Source organism: Nannobrachium achirus (assembly GCF_963921795.1).
Source record: "Nannobrachium achirus genome assembly, chromosome: 24".
In the NCBI taxonomy this organism is placed as follows: Eukaryota; Metazoa; Chordata; class Actinopteri; order Myctophiformes; family Myctophidae; genus Nannobrachium; species Nannobrachium achirus.
The window spans coordinates 23,469,394-23,485,112 of record NC_137831.1 but is presented as its reverse complement, the minus strand read 5'-3'; the positions used below and the strand labels follow the sequence as shown (position 1 = coordinate 23,485,112).

The 15,719-nt window shown below is 45.8% G+C and overlaps 1 protein-coding gene across 3 annotated transcripts in view; it reads left to right on the top strand.

The window, feature by feature from the left end:
* The window catches only part of LOC308280011 (vang-like protein 1), a 107,022-nt gene that overhangs the window by 58,630 nt on the left and 32,673 nt on the right, over window positions 1-15,719 (top strand). For 2 of the 3 annotated variants that reach the window (XM_080720259.1, XM_080720258.1), the window contains exon 4: window positions 3,458-3,583. The exons of the other annotated variant lie outside the window; for it this stretch is intronic. In XM_080720259.1, the coding sequence (XP_080576385.1) occupies window positions 3,458-3,583 (126 nt within the window). The remainder of the gene's footprint in view (window positions 1-3,457; window positions 3,584-15,719) is intronic. 3 annotated transcript variants of the gene reach the window in all.

The following is a 15,719-nucleotide window of genomic DNA, read 5'->3' as shown; positions in this document are numbered from 1 at the left end:
AATTAACACGTTGCAAGCCGCGGCAGAACCCTCTGAACAGAGGTAGCGCCGAAGAAATAAGCCATTTATTTACAAACATGTTTTAAAAAAACAAAGCCCACATGATAACAACACGTAATGGAGTGCTCGATACAGCGTACATATTCATCCTGCAGAGGTCGGCGATCTTACTTTGGCGAGGCGGAGGGGAGATCAATTCCATTCGTTTACGTGCGGCGAAGCAGGGAAAGGAGCGATAGAGAAGCGGCGCCCGAACGTGATTGAAACCGCGATCCACGAACAGAGACAAAGAGTAGCCATCTTGTGTGTCCTTCTTGTCGAGTTTCAACACTGGGGAGAGTATGAGGCCACTCCTGGCCAGCCATCCATCCAGAATGTGAGTCAACGGCGTGGCCTGCTGGATATTACGAGTATCACACCCAGCACCAGAAAATGACTGTGAGAGCATATTAACCGTTTCAGATAGCTCCAAAAAGAGACAGAGAAGAATGGCCGATGTTTTTTTTTTTTTATTATTATCATTTATATCAAAAGTCCGGGAATAGACATGTGGCTGATGGGACCCAGTAGGAAGTCCGAGGGAGTACGACCAGGCTTAGAAGGTGTTAAATATACAATTTTTTTTTTACATTTCTGGTCCTCTCTTAAGCCAATTCTAATATAAGAAAAGGATTTCAGAGGGGCAGTCGGTAATGCTGTCGCCTCACAACTAGAAGGTCCTGGGTTCGATTCCCACCTGTGGGCGCTGGGGGTGTTCTCTCCTCTGCATCATCAGTGCCCACACCCTAGGTGCCTTTCTGTGTGGAGTTTGCATGTTCTCCCCATGTCGCCTAGGGTAGATACCCTCACAAAAAACATGCAGTAATCCTGGTATCTATACTGCCTCCCCCTGGCCAACCGGGGTACCTGATGGAGGGGAAAATAACTGGTTGGAATAACGGGTTCCCTCCACACGTTGCGTCCAACTGGGGAAACTCCCTCCTGTCAGGTGAAAAGAAGCAACTTGAACTCCTCATGCATAGAAGGAAGCATGAGGGTCAGTCCACTGTCTCCCCAGGTTGGCAGAGGGAGTGTAGAGCACAGGATTACATTAGATAATTTACACCGGGTGAAAAGTGGGTTGCAAAATCATGGGATAAAAATGTAGAGAAAAAAAAATAAAAGGATTTCTGAACTTTTCAAAAATCTACAAGCTCACAACTCGTCGCAATGGAACCTGTTTCGAGGTTGTAGATCGGTCATTTACGCAGTTTCTGAAACAAGGCATAAGTGATTAATTCATGATGCATTTATTTTTGTACGTCGGCCGGGGGCCCGGGGAGATGCAGAGTTTCTCTTTTTGTGTCTCGAACTAAAAGGTTTGGGAACCACTGTTGCTGTAATGCATTAGCTCTGCACTCTCTCTCTCAGACGCACACCCTCCAAACTGAGGAGTAATGACAGCAATACCTGACTGAGGGCTGCCGCTCCCCACCTCCCCCAGCCGTGTCCTGTTTTTCTGGCTGGGTTCAGTGTTGTTATGTCCGCTTATTAAAAGTGACTTTGGGCTTGTTTTTTCTGTGAAGTTGCTTGTAAACTCTCGTAGTTGCAGGTGGCGTTTTTTGGGGGTCTTGTTTCTAAAGTGTAGTTGCTTGTTTGGGCATCCTTCCTAATGTTGTTTAAACCAGTCATTCTGAAACATCAAGGAGTGCCTAAATTAATATGTTTTGCCAGGGAATACGCTTTATGTTTTTGACATTTTTAGCTGATTAACGAGCTTCCGGTCTGGGATTTTGGGAGGTGTTGTTCCAGACTCTATACAGCATTCGGAGATTGTGGAATAGTCGTCTGGCTAGGCGAGACTACGTTTTCAACTTTTCATAGACCCGGCTGCTTGTTTCTCTCGCGAAACCGCAACACTGCACTGGTTGTCATGAAGGACAATGGAGCTCGGTTGTGAGGCTTAAGGCTCTTACTGTATGAGCCTGGTATAGACGGATGGACTGGGGTCCGGTGTGTCTTTTTAGCTTTATGTAACTGGATACGGGACGAGGGTATTAGCCGGAGGTGAGCGAGCGTGGCTTATAGGCTAAAATGTAGCTGGCCCCGGCTTTGTAGTGGAGGAATTAGCGGGAGCCGGACACTATTGAAAGAGGTGCTACATAGGAGGGAAAGGTGATCCGTTATTTAAACCACGAGCATTTGTTTTGGTAATTGGTGCCCGACACACAGAGTTCTGTTTGAAACACAAAGTGGTTTCATTTATAGTTCACTGGTTGTTCCACCGGAACACATCGTTGTGTGTGTGTGTGTGTGTGTGTGTGTGTGTGTGTGTGTGTGTGTGTGTGTGTGTGTGTGTGTGTGTGTGTGTGTGTGTGTGTGTGTGTGTGTGTGTGTGTGTGTGTGTGTGTGTGTGTGTGTGTGTGTGTGTGTGTGTGTGTGTGTGTGTGTGTGTGGATTGCGTTGGGTCTGTGTGGTGTCGCACATGGCTGCTGAGTAGGGCTGTGCAGTTAACTGAAAATATATCGAGACTGACATTTAGAACCAACAACCGACTTAATAATGATGGAATAATTGAGGAACAGGTCTTATTATATCAACAAATTGACATGCACAAATTTGTAAAGCATTTATTATAATATACAAAATCAGTCTGTATCTGCATTATATGTTGTGGCGTGCCAAAATATTGAAAATAGCTTGTACGATCTGATATTTTGTCCTTTTTTATAATCGTTCATTAATCGCAAACCGGATTTGAAATAATCACGATATAGATTTTTTTACAATATCGCCCAGCCCCCTACTTTTGGGGCGGCATAGCTGAATGGTTAGGGAGCCCGCCTGGGGAACCAGAGCCCCTGGTTGTCTCGGGTTCGATTCCAGCCCAGGGTAGCAGCGTCGATGTGTGTCCCTGAGCAAGACTCTTAACCCTAATTGCTCACACGCTCCTTGTGGGCAGCGAATCAGCTGAGTTGGGCAGAAAATACTGAGTTTCTCTCGCTGGAGGAAATGGGTATCTATTATTTCTGAGACTGAGAGGGTTAATGAAGACCTGCATCCTTTTAGCCCTTAATGGTACATGGACATCACTAATCTATAAACCATTACAATTAAAAGCATTAAAATCATGTTACAAGCTGCAATATGCCAGAAAACGCAGACGCATGCATCTCTCTCTCTATCGCTTGTCCGGTCTAACCCCCCCCCCCCCCCCCAGCCTCTCTCCGCTCACACTTGTGTGCCCACCTCAACCCCCTCCCCACTCTCCATACTGATTTACCTTCCACTCACCGGCAGCTCAGAGCTCCCTCTAATTAAACTCAGCTGCTCTGCCATCTCAGCTGTTTTACAACGTTCGGAGGGTGGGGGTGGCATACGGAACGGGGTGGGTGGGTGGGTGGGTTGGTCGTGTTTGTTGTGCGGCTGCTGTGTGTTTCATGGGTAACAACAACGGTATTAACTGTGCCATTCCTAGGCAGACCACAGCGCAGGTAACACCTCTCCTCCTCCTCCTCTCCACCTGGGAGGCGCGGACCCCACCATGTCGGGCACTTGGACGGAGCGGAGCTCTTGCATTCACGCTTGGGATCCCTGTCCCATGGTGAGTGGTCTTCACGACTCTCTTGCCCCCACTCCCACCCACCCACCCACCCACAAGTTGAGCCAGGAGTTTGTCTCATTTCTGTCCCGAGCCCCATGTGGTGTTTTGGATGTGTGTGTGTGTTATGTGTGTACCTGTGTTTGTTCTCTCCCTTGTGTCATCACCATGCTCTGATCTGTGTGGGTGGGCTACACTGAGGGATGAGGAAGAAGGAGAGAAAGGGTAAACGTTTTTTGGGGGATGGGTTTGACGTTTGTTGACATTTTTGGACAGATATCTGGGTAGAGGTTTTGTCGTGTTTCTTGTCGTCTTTGGATCTGCCGTTTAAACATCTGAGGCGAGGCTCCGTCATTGATTCAGCAGTTCCATTTTCATCCGTGTGTTTGAGGGCGAGTTTAGTACATTTTTAAGGCGGTTGTGTCGCGGCAGCGAGCGGTATAGCGGTCAGCTGTGTGCGGCGGCCGGGCACATGCAACGTGCAATGTTCTTGCACCCGGGTTGCGTCAAACCATCGGCTCGCACAAGGCATTGGTCAGTCGGGTCAGTCCTGCACGACCCAGGTGTGCTGTACCTTGGCTTGCGTACACAGGAGACACACATCTAGTGACGCACACACAGGCATCTCGAGTGCATGTGCGTGCACGCACACACACACACAGAGCTACGCCATCGCCTACAGGGTGACGCCGTATAGTGCTCACTGGGCTGGAAGCAATGGATGGAGAGTGGAGTTGAGGAGGAGGAGGAGGAGGAGGGGGGGAGTAGGAGCGCTTGAGAGAGAGGTCGCCTAGAGGCAGGAGGCGGATATGAGGGTGGAGAGAGAGGAGAGTTTGAACAAGGAGAGGAGAAGAATGAACAGAGTGGAGGAAATGAGAGAGAGAGAGAGAGAAAGACAGAGATAGAGAGTCCCTGGTAAGTCCCTTGTGCAGCTAATTGGTGTGTTATTTTGTTTACCTACCTCTCTCTCTCCCATCTCTCGGCCTTTCTCTGTCTCTCTCTCTCTGTATGGAGAGCAGCTGTTTGTTTAATGGACAATCCTCCCTCCTTATTTTGCCGTCCAAGTGCCCCCCCCCCCCCCCTGCTGTCAGGACATCTCACGTTAACTCTGCATTGCTCTTTCACTCTCTCTCTCGCCCTCTCTCTTCCTCTCTCTCTCTCTCTCTCTCTCTCTCTCTCTCCCCGTCTTTTCTTCACAAAGCCACTCCGCATTAAAAGCGGCGAGTGAGTCCCATACAATACCTCCTCAGGCATGATGGGAGATATTTCTATATAAGGACGGGAATAAAGCGAGGGGCTGGGCTGCAGATCAGCCGAGGCAGAGGTCACACACACACTCACACACACACTCACACACACACACTCGAGATGATCAAGGGATGCTGAGCGGCGAACACATCCTGATTATGGAGCTGTTGTTGTTTGTGCGTGGCGCTGCCAGCAAGTTTGGCGTGGATTTATAGCGACGTCGTCCAGGTCCAATTTTCTTTGGAGGGGGCTGGTGGTGGTGGTGGTGGGGGGGGTGGCATGCAGTCGCCAACGGCGACGATGGAGCCCGTGGAGGTGGAAGAGGTGCTGGAGGTGTTTGTGCTGTGCGAGCCCTTCGAAGACTCAAAGGAAGCGGTCGTGCCCTCCGAAGACTCAAAGGAAGCGGTCATCGGCACCACCACCGCCGTAGAAGCGGTCATCGGCACCACCACCGCCGTAGAGGAAGACTCCAAATCTAACTCGCCACGCGAGCTCAGTAGTCCTGGGCCTGGGACTAAGTCAGCCCAGGTAAGGCTAATTGTCAGGGACGTGCAGGGCTCAAATTTCTAAAAGGGCCTTTTGGTGGAAATATCGAAAATAGCAGACCTCCAAGTTCAAACGTGACGCGTTGTGAGCTAGGAGGTCGGCTATTTTCAGTGCGTGACACCACACTGAACTAAGCATAATCAAGTCAATTCTGGAGATGAGGCGCAATGGCATGGATTTCTACACAGAGAGGGCAATTCTTTCAACATAAGATGCTGCATTCAAGTTCAGGAGAGTTTGGACAAGGCAATTCTCTTGAATGCTGCCTTCGGTTATGGCATGGAAAGAGGACATTTACATTTATTTTACCATAGTAAAAGCTGCATTCATGGTCTGGAGAGGGCACTTTTTACAGACGCGTAAAAGGGCAGGGGCTCAAGCCCCCTTTGATGTCTATGTGTGCCAGCTAATTGGCTCCCTCCCTCCCTCCCTGTCCCTGATTGGATGGTTTGATAGCTTGACATGTCTCAACGCCACTTGGCGTTGGCATACTGTAGTTATTCACTGATTGACACTGCGATAGTTGTCGTAAAGTGAATAAATCCATGTTCTCTCTCTGTGGGCGTCATTTGAGGTTCCGTGTAGGCCTGTCACAATTATGATATAATCATCTAATCACAATGATTTTACGCAATTATTTTGTCATGATCGTCATAATGGTTTCCATGATTTTCAGAAAATAGTGGAAATAGCAGATCTACAAGCTCACAACACGTCGCATCGCTTGTAGATTGGCTATTTCCACTATCAATGTTATTTTTCAAGTATAAAGTTGTCAAATATGTCAGTCATTTCTGTATATTTAGGTTATGTGTCATATCTGCCATGTGCAACTTCAAAGCCTAAAAGCTAAATAGAAATGTAATTGTCAACGACAAAAACTCAATTAAATCGTTAATCGCAATTATTTGAGTGACAATTAATCGTCATGTAAAATGTCATAATCGTGACAGCCCTAGTTTCGTGCTGTTGAAATGTTAACTAAATTAATTATTTTGTGACTTAGGATGCAGGGCCTACTGAGGCAGGAACTACGTGTATGTGTGTGAGAGAGGGATACATTTAATATCCTGAGTGTTCATTTGACTCTGATAGTGTGCAAGTGGACCCTTTCGGGTCTATTCGCAAGTCAAATGAACGCTCAGGATTTGACTTGTGTACGTGCTGGGCATGGGCGCTTGTTTGGACAGGAACGTTACATTTAGCAGCAGAGCACAGTGTTTTGTTGTTGTGGCGCAGCATCTGGGTCTCTGTGCTTACAACGGAACCCAAATGTCTTTGACTCTAACCAGTTTGCCGTTACGTTGCGTTCCCAACCTTTTCGTTCAATTTCAGGGGTCCTTACTTTGATATACATAAGGCCATGGACCCCTAGATGATATGATTTATTATTATTTGTAATCTCTGAGACCCCAACCTGAGAAGAGTTTTATTGTTTGGACCAATATAATCTGTCATTTCGTAAATAATTCTGTCTAGGTATAGAGGTACTGTAACAGTGAAACTCTCATCAAAATAGGCTAGAGAACATAACAAGAATGTTCTTGTTATGTTCTCTAGCCGTGTTTACTTGTACGACGTGTTACTTGTAACAATGCTGAAGATTAGCTATCAGTCATTTAGCCCGGGACCCCCTGGAAACCACTCAAGGACCCCTGGGGGTCCCCAGACCGCACATTGAAAACCACACTAGAAAACCACTGCATTACATAACATTATCATCATCACTTTGGATGGAATCTGTCTCATTATCTAGACACCCTGCCCTCCCTCCCATGGGAAGCATCCCTATCCTGGGAATGTCATAGTAGTAACATTCTCCACACGTCGCACGTGAGCTTGTAGATCGTCTACTTTTGGTGAAGAGATTTGGTGTACCTGTAGAGCGGGGAAAAATAGAGGGTACACTACACGTATAGACCCCGTCTACGAAGTATGTAAGGTGCATAACATCCAAGTGATCATAACCTACTTAAACCGAGCAGAGGACACTCCGACCAGATCCTGCTCGTCAGTGAATCGGGACGTTCTCCATTTTCCCCGAATGGCTAAGTTGAAGCGTGTAAAATTGCAGTGAGTGAATAATCCCTTTCACCATGTACTATAATTATAACTCCAGTCCTTTCCACTCGGCAGCCTGATTCTTAGCCCTCCATTGTCTTCCCCATCTCTCTTCTTAGTCCTCTATCCCACTTGCGTACGTATTTCTCGGGGAAACATCGCTTAAGTGATTACCCTCCCTGTTCCAACAAGCCTTTTTGGCAGCTGCTCATCCTGTGTCCGCACTCAGAGCCAAGGGTAGCTTTAATGTGAAAAGCCCTAAGGAATGCATGCAGGCTGTTGCTGTACTTTACACAAACAAAACATACTCTACTACGCACAAACACGCACACATGTACAGTATGCATTATACAGTGCACACAAAGATGCAGTATGCCTTACCCTTTTTAGTGGAGATGCGTGCATCGTCCATGCATCCATGCTTTCTCAAACATAAGATACTCTCACATGCACAGGCATGCGCACACGCACTGTACATCTTGCCTGTCAAGGCTGGGAGAGCATTTTGATCTGCGTGAAGGGAGTGAAGGGAGCTTTGTTTTATTGTACACAGTGAAGTCCTAATTTAACTCCAGTTGTGTTCAAATGGACCCGCTATAGGGTCCATTTGGTTCCATTCTTGGAGTTAACCTAGCCCACTTACCCGCTGAGAGACCGACTGCTGGCTTTTAATGGACGCCGGGTTTACCGTGTGAGACAATAGGAGTTATTTATGGAGAAACGCTCCCACGAAAAAGGGTTGCAAATGCACAGTGAAGGCGATTAGAGCAAAAGTTGTGCGCGTGCAAGCGCGGAACTTAGACATACCGTACACAGAAGAATGGGCCATCTTGGATTTGTGTGTTTTTCATATCGGGCCGATCGTTTCCACACAGCCCTTTGCTCTGTTCTCGTTTTTCAATGGGAGGAAGCGAGGCTCAGGTCACCCCTGTGACACCGATACACAGGCGCCTGAGAAACGGAGCAGAGGAACATTGGGGACAGGAGATTGGTACCGTTGTTTCTTGTTGAGATTGGCACATTTCACCCAGGTTTTCATCTCACTCACGTCACTTTGTCTGCTGACCTCACTCAGCCATGAAATAAACAGAACATAAACAAAAATAAAAATAAAACAATTCACAGGAGGCAAGCAGTGATCAGACTGATGCAATGTAGTTTCAAATGCTCTACATTGCAGGAACTTTTTGAGAGTGATAAAATAAGAAGACACTTATGACATGTGTGATCTTGGCAGCTTGCCCCAGGAAATGTGCCAAGCTCAATAGGGAACAACGATACATGCTTCAGGTTTAGTTGTTTTCCTGTGAGGCTCAGGTTTTCCCACAGTCCTGCATACCCATTAAGACCGGGAACGCATGTGTTACGTAAACACTTTAAGCATTATTTTGTATTCTTTGGCTATTCATAAATAGCAGATATACAAGCTCATAGCGCGGCACCGAGTGCCGCGCTATGAGCTTGTAGATCTGCTATTTCTGCCAAAAAAATTAAACATTTGTCCAAATCTTTGAAAATATATTCTTTTAAAGCGAGCATTTTGAACTCAAATCTTTAGTTCTCACCAGATAGGCAGAATTTATCTCAACTTTGTTATTCAGGTAATTATTGACTCATTCTTTGTTAGCCTTATGAACTTCATGACGAATGCCTGTGATATAATATCTAATATTCTAGCAAGCAGCCTCTAATGATAAATAAAATAAATAGTGGTTTTGACTGTATGGCACTGGGTGATCACGGTAGCCTTGTAAAACGGCTAACTGACTATGCGCCCAAAGAAGTTACAAACCCCTGTATTCGCTTGTATGTCAATGTGATTTTATGTTAATTCATACAAGTAGTATCGATGCAGCCACTGCAGGAACTATAAATGGTGCATTTATATTGCGCTTTTATCCAAGTCGCTTTACATAGATTGTGCATTACATTCACCCATTCACACACACATTCATTCACCGATGGCAGAGGAAACCAATGTGCAAGGCACCAACCTGCTCACGGGGAGCAACTACGGGTCCAGAGTCTTGCTCAAGGACCCTTCAACATTAACTCAGGGGAGCCCGGATTTGAACTGGGAACCCTTCGTGCTCTAATAACGTTTTCTCTACCCCTGAGCTATGGTGCCCCTATATAGGACTATAGGACCATGCATTCGAAAGCTGTGTAATTGTGTCGTCATATTAAAAACAAGAAGAAAACGTCATACAAGCAAGGTGATTAATTAATTAAAGCCAGCCGGTGCGACAGTTGATTAGTTTAGAATTTGGCAGTGTGACACAGCAAGCTGAATGTCGCCATCGTGTCAGCTGCAGAGAAAACGCAATCAGTGTTGGAGCTCTGATCGCTGTGGCCGTGGGAGCCTGTGATTGATCGCTGTGTGCCGGGGACTTTTAGGACCCTAATGTGAGCTACTTATCATACGCAGGAGGCTCCCAGGAGAAGAGTGGCACTGTGCAGCACGCCACATCCTGTCTGCTTTGTTTATGTCTGCTCACATTTCACAGGATCAGTCACATCACCAGGGGCGTCACAAGGAGGGGGTGGGGGGTGGGACTGAGTTACTAGGGCCCAAGGTGGCTATTGAAAAATAGCAGATATACAAGCTCACAGCACGGCACTGAGTGCCGTGCAGCGCTGCGAGCTTGTAGATCTGCTATTTTTTAGAAGTCGTGAAAATGTGTGCAAATCTTTGAATATGTGTATTTTTTAAGCGAACATTTGTAACGAAGAGTTTGCTTCTGGGTGATCCCTCGAACTAAATATTTTGACATGGGGGTCCGTGGCCAAATGCATATCATTTTGGGGGTCCTTCACATGAAAAAGTTTGAGCACCACTGACATAGAAACATAGGTTTTTCAAAAAACCTTAGAAGGATTTGAAATATTCAACGACTTTTCACGATTTTTCAAAAATAGCAGATCTACAAGCCCGCAGCGCGGCACTCGGTGCTTGTATATCTGCTATTTTTCAATGTTTAAAGCCCAAAATGTGAGTGAATCCTTGTACCCAGGGCCCAGAATTTGGTGCGACACCCCTGCACATCACCATGGAGATGCAATACTCACCCCCTCTCCTCTTCCCCTCCCCTCCTCTCCTCTCCGTCTGTGATCGCAGCGGCGTGTGCGAGAGAACATGTCATATCGGATGCTTCAATTATGCGGCTCTTTTAGTAGGCTGTCTCGTGTGTGTGTGTCCCCTTCCTCCTCGCCCTCTTCTGAGGGCGGCAGTAAGTAAGTAAGTAAGTAGCCTTGGGAACCAACGTTTCCCGAGCCATGTGGCAAATAAGGAGCCTTATCACCTGTTTCTGTAGCATGAGTCGACTTGATGTTCAAGTACAATACATCCCCCAGCCATGATGTAACAAGTACACCCTCTGGACATGACGCTAGTACTGTATGTCACAGGGACATACCCCCCCAGTCCCCCTATCTATTGCCAATGCCAACCCGCCCCATTTTTCTAGCCTTTTGTATGACCCGGCCGGGGGCTTGAACTTGACCCTGACCTCCCAATCTCAGGGCGGACACCACAAGGTCACTGAGCCGGTGGGCAGCAGAAGTACTTGTGTGATAGTTCCTTGTTTGTACTGAGCCGTAGGTGTTTGACTCACACATCATTGTCTTTACGCAGTAAAATAGAGAGTGTTCACTTATACCTGAGAGAGACTCTTAGCACTCTGGATTGTATTGTGTGCTTCCAAAACCTGCCTGGAACAGCATTCCTTCCTGCTTATGTTCCAGTTAAACCCTATACTTAGTTGACCAGATCGGAGTCCCCCAGGTCTCTATACTAGGTCTGCAAGTTTCCTTCTACACGGACACGTTGTGATCTTTTAGATTCACAATTTTTGCCAAGTAGGGACATTAGGGTTTATTAATTAATAAGCAATCTGTTCCTGATCTTTTCTTTATCCCCACCTCTCTCTCTCACTGTCCCCTACAGCCTTGTGATTAATGGGGCAGGGGTTGCTGGGCAGCGCACCCGGCCAGCCTAGAGAGTCCCGAGGCAGAACTAGATCAGGTTCTGGAGATTGGTCAGTTCCCAGGAGGAAATGTGGGTCATAGCATACAGTGTTTTTTTTTCTCTTACCTTAAGCCATAGAGGAAGACACAAGGGGAATCCCGCTATAACTAAAAAACATTGTCTCAAATTCCTTAAAGTGTGGGGGGGTGCTTTAGTGAATTTAGCACCTTGTACCCCAGAAAGCTTAATATTCATTCCCTTCTCCCACTTAGTTAAAATGTCCCGTTAAATATTATGCAGATTTGAGATTTTAGTTTTCACTTTTGAACTGACCAACTTTAAAGTCCCCCTCCAGTCAAAACATGATCTTGTGTAACTCTTTGACTATACAGAATGTCAGAAAACGTTATCATACAAGAATGTTGCACAAAATAAGTGAAAATAGCAGATCTATAAGCTCACGACCTCTCATCAGACTATCCTTTTCACATCCTTCCACTGAAGGTGAGAAGCTTTGTACCTCAGAATCTTTACCGGCTGTGTGATGTAACTAATCCAACAAACCTGTCAGCCAAATCTGAAACCTTGTTGCTTTGAGCAGTAGTGGTGGCCTGGACTCAGTGATATTAGCATATTGTAATACTCATAGTCCATAATTGCTCAATGCTTAGTGATGGATAATTAGGAGATGTGCTTCCTCTGCCCTTTCAGAGGTTTTAGTTTTGTTTTACTTCCATTTGGGGAAACCATTTTAAACAAAAACAAAATAATAATAATTACGATTATTACGCATTTTAACTTACTTTAAAACACAATATATTTTGTTGACTGAGGTCCCCTAAACAAGGGTCTGTACTTGACCCCCTCCCCCCTTTTCCCTCCACACCAAATGTCTTGGCCCGAAAATAACCTACATTCTCACAATGTGTGCAAAATATTGTGAGCTTGAAGATCTGCTTGTAGATCGGTGAATGTTTGGGCAAGGGCCAAATGCCAATGTGGAAAAGACAATCCTCTGGAAATGCTGCGGTTTGAAACCAGAGCAGCGAGTCATGAGTTCCGTGTTACAAACAGTGAGAAACAGCGATTCGCGAGTCTCTGGGGTGTTCTATGAAGGCTAGTGTGTCACTTCCTGGTCAGAAGAGACACCATTCCAATCCAGACAACAAACTCATATTGATTTCTGATTCTTTGTAGAGCTGGCACACACACATGCACGGACACACACACAGCATTTGTTTGTCGTTGCCAACAAGACAGTGTCCAGACAGGATTAAGTCTGGCGGAACTCTATGCCAACAGCTAAGCAGGGGTGAATAGAGACTCTAAGCAGATGTCTGAGTCCGTAGCACATGGACAGGTTTGCTCCCCAGGGGCCTGGCGGCTCACCCTTCCCTTTTTTCAATTAGATTTGTTTGAGGATCAGTCGGTCAGGCACAGAGAAAATAATTAAAACGTGACTCGGGTCAAGAGAGAATAGAGGAACCTATCATGGCGTTACACTCTTGTTGCCGCTGTTAGTGGTACAGTAGGTGTTATGGGAGATAAGGTTTATAGGATGGTTGGTTGAGTCATTAAGTGACTGTTCTGTGACAACACAATCCCAAGTTCAATCCCTAGTACTGCATCTGCAGTATGTGTTCTATGTGTATTAAAATGTTAGGGTTTATCTTGGGCTTGACCTTTTTCATCTTGACCGTTTGGTGACCTGTTAGGATTGACTTGTATTTGCTTACTGGTCAAACATATAAAGGTCAAGCCTAACAGGTCACCAAACACATAAAGGTCAAGCCTAGTGGGTCAAGCCTAAGATAGATCGCAACAGGCAGTAATTAATACGTAAAACCAGCTCACTAATTGTCAGTTTGCTCTGGGCAAGAGTCAGAATCGGCTAAATTAAAATGTTAAGAGCAGCGTGTGCCTCAGCCTTTCCCACAAAATGTTTAGATATAGATGTGATTTGTGTGTGATTTCCTACTAACTCAGAGACATTCCTTAGTAATTCTGTTGGTATGTTACAATGATGATGTGTTATAGCCCTTTGTGTCAGCCCTTTGTGTCAGAGGACTCATCCGCCAAGCCCCTCACTTGAAAGGGAATCATTCCATGCTCCCTGGAGGATAATTGCCTCACATTAATAATACGCGTGTGGATGGACGTTTTTCCATCGAGGGGCAGAGGAGGACGTCTCCAATCCTCATCCTCCTCACTTAATAATAGTAATGAAGTGGCTCTCATTATTCTGTCCAAAAAAAACAATCTCCATCTCATTTGAAATTTACACAACTAAAATGGCTGTGTGTGTGTGTGTGTGTGTGTGTGTGTGTGTGTGTGTGTGTGTGTGTGTGTGTGTGTGTGTGTGTGTGTGTGTGTGTGTGTGTGTGTGTGTGTGTGTGTGTGTGTGTGTGTGTGTGTGTGTGTGTGTGTGTGTGTGTGTGTGTGTGTGTGTGTGCCTGTGTGTGGTGTTATAATGGAGTAATATATAACAGTAATAATATGAAATTCAATCAGATAAACTTTTGCGCTCTTTTATTGCTGTTTATTAGTAATGGAGTCGTTCTATTAGATGTACTCATCACGGAGCTTTTCTGCTGAAGAAGCTTTGACTGACTTGCTTTTCTGCAAAGTATTGGACTGTTACTGGCAATAGCCAATATTTTGTGCAGATATTAAATATCTTCAAATGTGACTGTTTGCCTACTTTAGAAGCCGTGAAGCCGTGAAGCTGTGAAGCTTACGTCTCCGTGACATGGAGGAGACGTCAGGTGGTCGCATCACGAGAACAAAACCGGCGGAATAACTTAACCCCTCGACCCGTTCACCTTTTCAACCTCAAGAAGACTTGCATTCCCCGCCTCTCCGTTTACGGCTTGTTCGCTCGGTCGGTCGTGATGTTTTGATGTGCTCTCTGAGCTACGTTGACAGGGGCGGGTATTTATGACTCTGTTTGTCCAGTTATTTTATCTTCATTACCCACCACCCCAACCCGCCTCCAAAGGTCAGCTTGAGGAGCCCAGAACTCATTGGTAAAGAGCTAGGCCTCATTAAGGAGTCAAACCAGGAAGATGCATGGCCAGTGTGTGTCACAGCTGATCCACTGCAGACACTGGAGAGAAGTGGTGGAAGAAGTACTCACATGTTTTACTAGTAAAAGTATCGATACTGCAATATAGAAATACTCTGTTACAAGTAAAAGTGGACATCTGCAATCAAATATTTAAATTGGCGTTAAAACAAGGCATTTTTGTTGTGTAGAAAAAAATAATGATCTAGGTTCCCCCCCATCCTGACGAGCACTAAGAGTTGAGGCATTACATTTTGAATAACACGGTTCTATTGTTAAAATAGCAGATCTACATGCTCACAACGCTTTGCAACGCGAGGCGTTGTGAGCGTGTAGATCAGCTATTTTCACAATTTCGGCCTCTAATGTATGACAATTTGGCCAATGTATAATTTGTCATTTTACATGTATTAAAAAGTCCTTAAATTGTCACTTGAGAAATGTGTAGATACCCTCTATTCACTTAAACGTTATGTTGGTTTGTTTACTGTTTAGTGGGAAAACAATTTTAACATTTAACTAATCATCTGGGGACCCCTCGAAATAATTTGGTGACCCCCCTGGGGGTCCCGACCCACAGGTTGAGAACCACTGGTATAGAATACGGTCATTTGGTTCAGTGTATTACAATACAATAGAAGTGTGTCTTGGCATCAATGAGAGATATGGTGAGTCATTTAAGCGTGCGGTTGAGGTCTTCCTTTATTCTCCCTGGGATGATTCTGTGCTGCTGTTTTAACCCCCAGGCCCAGAGGGCCCACTCTCAATGCATCATCATCCCACCCCCCTCAGATTCCCTGGAATGACCACAATGTGAACTCTCTCTCATTCCCCACGCGGCCTATTTTTAGTGACGGAGCTCATTGATGCTTATCTCTGAATTGGAAAGAAGATTAAATCAGCGTTTGTGTGTCATATTTTGGGAAGGGCATCGTTCGGAATGGCCTCGAATCCTCTTTGGTTTGATAAGATAGTTACCTACTCCTCCCGCGAGGGAAATTCGGGTATCGCAGCCCAACCCAGCTGCTTTTTTTCAGCTTAACCCAGCTGAACCCAGTGCAGCCCACAAGGAGCGCGAGGGGGGGGAGCAATTAGGGGTTAAGAGTCTTGCTCAGGGACACACATCGACATTGCTATCCTAGCCGGGAATCGAACCTGGGACAACCAGGGGAACTGGTTCCCCAGGCAGGCTCCCTAACCATTCAGCTATTCAATTGGTTTGAGATTAAACTATCGCCAGGCTTAAATTATGC